This window comes from Hoplias malabaricus, unplaced genomic scaffold (assembly GCF_029633855.1).
Source record: "Hoplias malabaricus isolate fHopMal1 unplaced genomic scaffold, fHopMal1.hap1 scaffold_496, whole genome shotgun sequence".
Taxonomy (NCBI): domain Eukaryota; kingdom Metazoa; phylum Chordata; class Actinopteri; order Characiformes; family Erythrinidae; genus Hoplias; species Hoplias malabaricus.
This window is the reverse complement of record NW_027101058.1, coordinates 12,501-18,570: the sequence shown is the minus strand read 5'-3', so window position 1 is coordinate 18,570 and position 6,070 is coordinate 12,501. Positions and strand designations below refer to the sequence as shown.

General features: G+C 42.1%; 1 protein-coding gene across 1 annotated transcript in view; it reads right to left on the bottom strand.

The window, feature by feature from the left end:
* Positions 1-4: 4 nt before the first annotated feature.
* Positions 5-6,070, bottom strand: part of LOC136684422 (tyrosine-protein kinase Fes/Fps-like) — a gene marked incomplete at its 3' end in the record, with an annotated part of 13,812 nt that continues 7,746 nt past the window's right edge. The window contains exons 7-9 of the mRNA XM_066659178.1: positions 4,517-4,709; positions 1,206-1,286; positions 5-85 (exon numbers count right to left, since the gene is read on the bottom strand). Of these exons, the coding sequence (XP_066515275.1) occupies positions 5-85; positions 1,206-1,286; positions 4,517-4,709 (355 nt within the window). The remainder of the gene's footprint in view (positions 86-1,205; positions 1,287-4,516; positions 4,710-6,070) is intronic.

Sequence of the window (6,070 nt, the reverse complement as noted above, 5' to 3'; positions counted from 1 at the left end):
AGCCCTGCTGATTGAGGGGTTTCTCCACCTCCGGAACCGGACACAGAGCTGGGGGAACCTGGGGAACAGGGTAGAACACGCTACTCTACAGACCAGGACACACATGTGCCACATTAGAACAATTCCCATACGTTCTACACCTTTAGTCTTTGGTGTTTAGAGTAAGCAGCAGCAGACCTACAGGTCCCAGGCCCAATCCCAATCCAATACCAGTCCTTATCTCATCCACTTCCCTAAATACAGGAAGTGTGGAGCATCATATCTTATATATGTACCACCAAGATGACAATATTTATGGTTATTACTTTCAATAAAGTGCAACTTTATAAAAGGAGATGAACCAAATTGCTTTGTAGTTCCTGAATGAATCAGTTTATCCTCCATAGAGCTGGCCCCCACATAGGGGCTGCCATGTTTACTACAGGTTTAGAAGTCAGTATAAGGGCTGGTTCATAACATGAATTTGATGTATTACTGATGTATGACTGATCACACCTTTAAATACAACTATATCATCACTGTCTGACAGGTTGTGATGACACTGAACAATAGCTAAAGACAACCATTACAGATATTAAACAACTTTGTCTCCCAGACCCTTCACTGTGGCTGCAGAAGGGTGTAGAGGGGAATTTTAGTAGTAAATTTCTTTCTGGAACTGGAACATAAGCCTGGACCTGTATATCTGAGCGTAGTAAGGGCTGGTTAGTATCAGCTGTTTAGAAGAATCAACAGAGTTATAAGAGGGAAATCACTGTAATGAAACAGAGGTTCACTGGTTAAACATATACTATGTTATCAGAACTTTGTGGACACCTTCCTTTTTATTGAAACTGAAGGGCATTAACAGGAAGTTGGTCACCCGCTGCTGCAATAACTCTCGCTGAAGGCTTTACACTCAGTGTTGGAACACTGCTGAGATGCTGATTTACTTTTTCCCGTTTTTACACACCTCTACACCGCAACTGGCCCATGACATGAAGCGTTTTTTTCATGAGATCCTTTGCTTTTATGAGAAGATCTGTCCACAAACTTCTGAACATAGAAACATACAGAACGGACTGTGTTCAGAGCTGATTTAAAAAGCGTTCGCATCATTAACGAACACTCAGTCTTGATCGAGGTAAACCACAAAAGACGGTGTGAGTTTGAACATATGACACTTTTAGCTCAGCGTCTTGTTTTAGAAAGAGGAAGGAACTCACCATATACTTGGGTTTGAAAAGGCTGCTGAGGTGACTGATGATGCCATCCACGCCAAGCAGCTTGTTGTCTTTGTCTCGCTCCTGAAAGAGAGGAAATTTCAACTTAATCTGGTTATACTCCATTAAAAGTGCTCCTTTAAAATAACTAATAATACATTAATGCTAACATTACAGTGTGTTCTAATAATACACAGTTCATAATAATTGAACATCCTAATAATACACTCCATTTTTGGGATTATTTTGAAGGGTATTTATTTATCTTTTCAGTACACTTGCAAATTGGTTTGCATACCAAGTGCCTACCAACATACGAACTGTGAAACAAGACTGCCCAGTCAGTGCTTTGTGGCTATCTCTAGCAGCTGGACTACTGCAATGGTCTCCTTACTGGACTTCCCAAGTCCACAGTTAAGCAGCTGCAGAGATCACTCGGGACTGGTCAGTTCATAGTGCCCCGGGTCAGAACCACACAGTGGGAGGCAGCTTTCAGTCACTAAGCTTCCTGCACCTGGAACAGACTCCCGGAAGACATCAGATTGGCCCCAAATATTACTACCTTCAAACCTAGAATAAAGACCTTCCTGTTCTCCTGTGACTTTGAGTCGTGCTGCACTTAGACTGAATTAAAAATGTAGATGTACTCATTTTATTTCTAGTACCATTTTAATAACGGTCCTTTTTTATTCCTCTGTTTTATTGTCTTTTATTTCAAACTTTTAAATTGTGTTTCTTTTCTTCCACTTTTTAAATTCTACTGTAATCTTTCTGTATCGCGCTGTAAAGCCCTTTGAATTGCCATTGTGCACGAAAGGTGCTCTATAAATAAACTTGCCTTGCCTTATCTCAGAGAACATGGGATGAACAAGATGTTCTAATTTTGGGCTACATCTTACGTAGAGTACAGAGATTTTAGAATTACCCGCCCCTTCGTCTGAGTCTCTCCAATCACAGCACTGGACCCTCATTCATATGAGAGCGCCTTTCTGAACAGGGCTGTTGGGAGAACGCTGCTGTGGGGTTTCCTTGTGATATTTTAAACAAAGCAGGTCACAGACATTTCGTTACGTCCCAGAATTGTGTGGAAAAGGACTTTAACATGTCCTCGTTAAAATACGGAGTCAGTGGGTTTTTATCAAATATTTGAACACAGTCAAAAACTCCTCAATTCTATACGTTCCTAAATCAATTACAAAATATTTCCCCGAAACCCAGAGTTTAGCAAGTTTCACCACAGTATCGCACTCACAATGTAACCCAGCACGCTAACTATACACACACAGTGCCCCGAGTATGAAACTCAGCCCTTTGTCAGAGACAGAGGGAACATGACCCGGGTGATTGGGTTCTCCTCTTTATAATCCCATGCCTAAGGCCTTCAGAGGCTGCACAGAAGGCCATCATCCCTCACTCAACTGTAAAGACACACAACCCCCTCTGAAATGAGTAATGGGTGTGAAGCCCAGAACTATGACTCGTGGTAAAGAAATTACACATCACTTTCCTGAGAAGTCACAGCAAACAGAAACAAGAGCCCAAACAACTCTCTTTTCCATGAAAGATTCAGGGTTTCAGAGTGGCAGAGACAATAAATCCCCAAGCTCCGGTATATTTACAGAATTTCTCTTTCAAGTTTATGGTGCCACTGGACCAAAACACAGCACAGCTATAACTGGTCTACAAATAATCTTTGCTGTAAATACACAATGTGCTTTCTTGTGCCTCAGTGTAACAACAAATGCCCTTAGGTCTCCAGGCTTTACAGAGCATTCCTTATATATATATATATATGTACTTGTACTCCCTCCTCTTCTTTTTCAGGCCATTTTCATTCAGCTTTTCATACCTTCCCACAGAGTACTCTTAAAGAAAACTTTCCCTTTAACTCATTTATAATGAAATAAAAAAATAATCTAACCTCTGATAGCTTTTAAATTAGAAGTGGTACTGACTTATGCTCTTCTTGTGGCCAAAGCTACAAATGTAACCAGTGTCTGTAGTAAACACGGCTAATCAGCTAGTGTGGTGCTGCATTAGAAAAATCCTCTTTAGACAATGTACCTTGAAGGCAGGAGAATGCTAATTAACAAACAAGACATAGTGAGCGCTAATTTTAGACCTAAGAGAAGAATAAGGATCGTTAGCATAATAATGGCTGGCTTTGCATAAACATGGTTTGGTTTTAAAAGGTAAACCAAAATGTCCCCTTGGGGAGGGGGGGGGGGTACCAGGCTGTCTCTAATTCACTTGAGAGTGAGCACATAAGCTGAGGCTACAGCACGCTAATGCTAACGTAGTCCACAATCCACAGAGTGGGTGGCGAAGTTGACAGTGTTAACAATCTCTGAGTCAACAGGTTACATAATGCCAGGCTTACAACAGAAATACACCAGGATCTACTGTCATTACATCATGGATTAGTGTTCTGTTCCAGCATGTCTCTATAAAACATCCCTGTGGTAAAGGCAGTAGGCAAACATCTGAGGTGTTTAACTACCCATGTCATCATTCGCATAAACTCACAGCTTAAAGTATACAGCAGAAACATTCCAATTAATTCATCACAAAGGAACAGGAACAAGGGCTTGCACCATAGACTGGATTTGTATTGATTTGATGATGAACACGTTGTTAAGGGCTGTGATGGAAGAATGCTGTGACACGAGCTCTACATGTCCATCACTGGGTTTGAACGCTACTGTTTCTTGTGGGCAACACAGTTACAGCTCAAAATGTCCTTCAAACTTAATCTCTAAACAGGAAGCATGCTTCGTACACAATTACTCCCTCTGCAGACTTAAATAGGACATGGTACGCAAAAAAAGGAAGGACACTAAGCAAAAACGTCAATAAATAAATAAATAAATAAATAAATAAATAAATAATAAAACCCAGACCCAGAACCTTAACTCCTTGCTCCTCACCGCTGTGCCCTCAGGTAGAACACTGCTGTTGTGTTTGATCCTTGTGGTATGTCGCAGACGTTTCAGTGAGTTTCCAGGGATATTTGTCCATTTGTGGAAAAGGGGTAAAATTATGTCCTCTTTGAATGTGTGAAACTGTAATATCACTGTCACAACAAACCTGCCTCGCCTTAAGGACGCATATTAAATGCATATTTGTTTGAACTGTGGGTCAGAACCTTAGCTTCGACACAAAATGTGCTTACAATCCTCATATAGCTAGTTATTCACATTTCATTTGTTGTAGTGATTGCTGAACAAGCAGTGAACGCTGAATTTGTCATTCTTTTTATTTCATATATAGGTTACATACTTAGATGCAGGGCCACTTTCAGAGTTTCCACTCACGCTAGAGTTGCTGGACGAGACGGAGATCCGGTCATCATCCAGGAACACTGCTGGAGCTTCCTTGCTGCCCAGACTCTGCAGTTTATCAGCTAGTAGTCTTCTCTGGGCCTCCAGCCGAGCTCGCGCCACCATGGACATCACCACCTGCTGCCGGCTGTCCTCCAGAGCGTTCCGCTTACTGAACTGATACACCCTGGATCAGCCACAAAAACACACTCAGGTCAGTGGGCAATTCCCCAGATTATTTACACAGATATGGATCCGTTGTACTTGGGATTTATTTGTGTCTGGAGTAAGGCTTAACGATGTGTCGAGTATTAGGTGTTTCGTTATTGATGTATTTAGATGTTAAGCCTTTTTAGCAAAACCTCAAAGGAGGATAGACATTGTAAAATGTCTAGATGTTGCAGCGGCTAATCCTACTGCTCTGTTATATGGGAGATCTGGGATCTAATCCCTGTTCAGGCAGGAAAACCGGAGTTTGATATGAAGACCTTGTATTCCTGAGAGTTCTGCTTCCTTGTTGTTTTGTTTGTGCTGTGGGTATTTGGTCTCATGACAGTGGAGGGAGGAGCTATAAAAACTGTCGCAACTAACAAGATGGTGGCCAGAGCTCAAAGGGAGGGCCAGGTCTATATGGGCCAATGTTGTGTGTGTGTCTGTCTCTGTCTCTACTTATTTGACTAAAGTTTGTTTTGCTGTCTCTTCTTGTCAGTGTCTACAAGTTGTGGAACATGTTAACCTTCACTGCACTTCAATATTTGAAAGCCTGTATTCGTTTGCTTAAAACATTTCTTAATTTTGCAGAGCCTTGTGGATTATTACATTAGGACCAGAGTTCCTCTTGGGCCTTTAATTCATTTGGGCCCTGTTTCTCCATCTGAGGCTGTTAGATGTTACTATTTCTATAAAGGTAAGATAAGCCTTTATTGATCCCAAAGGAAAAACAGTACAAATATGTGGAACAAATGTACTATAAACCTTAATTGTGTTATATATTATATAATATTCATTAGGGGCGGCACGGTGACGCAGCAGGTAGTGTCGCAGTCACACAGCTCCAGGGGCCTGGTGGTTGTGGGTTCGATTCCCGCTCCAGGTGACTGTCTGTGAGGAGTGTGGTGTGTTCTCCCTGTGTCTGCGTGGGTTTCCTCCGGGTGACTGTCTGTGAGGAGTGTGGTGTGTTCTCCCTGTGTCCACGTGGGTTTCCTCCGGGTGACTGTCTGTGAGGAGTGTGGTGTGTTCTCCCTGTGTCCGCGTGGGTTTCCTCCGGGTGCTCCGGTTTCCGGTCACAGTCCAAAAACACATGTTGGTAGGTGGATTGGCGACTCAAAAGTGAGAGCGTGTGAGTGAATGTGTGTGTGTGTGTGTGTTGCCCTGTGAAGAACTGGTGCCCCCTCCAGGGTGTATTCCCGCCTTGCGCCCAATGATTCCAGGTAAGGATAAGGGTTACAGATAATGAATGAATGAATATTCATTATATTAAAATAGATTTTGTTGAATTATATTTCTGTTTTTGGGCTGATCCTTTCAGTTCTCTCTGGTTTTTCTCTT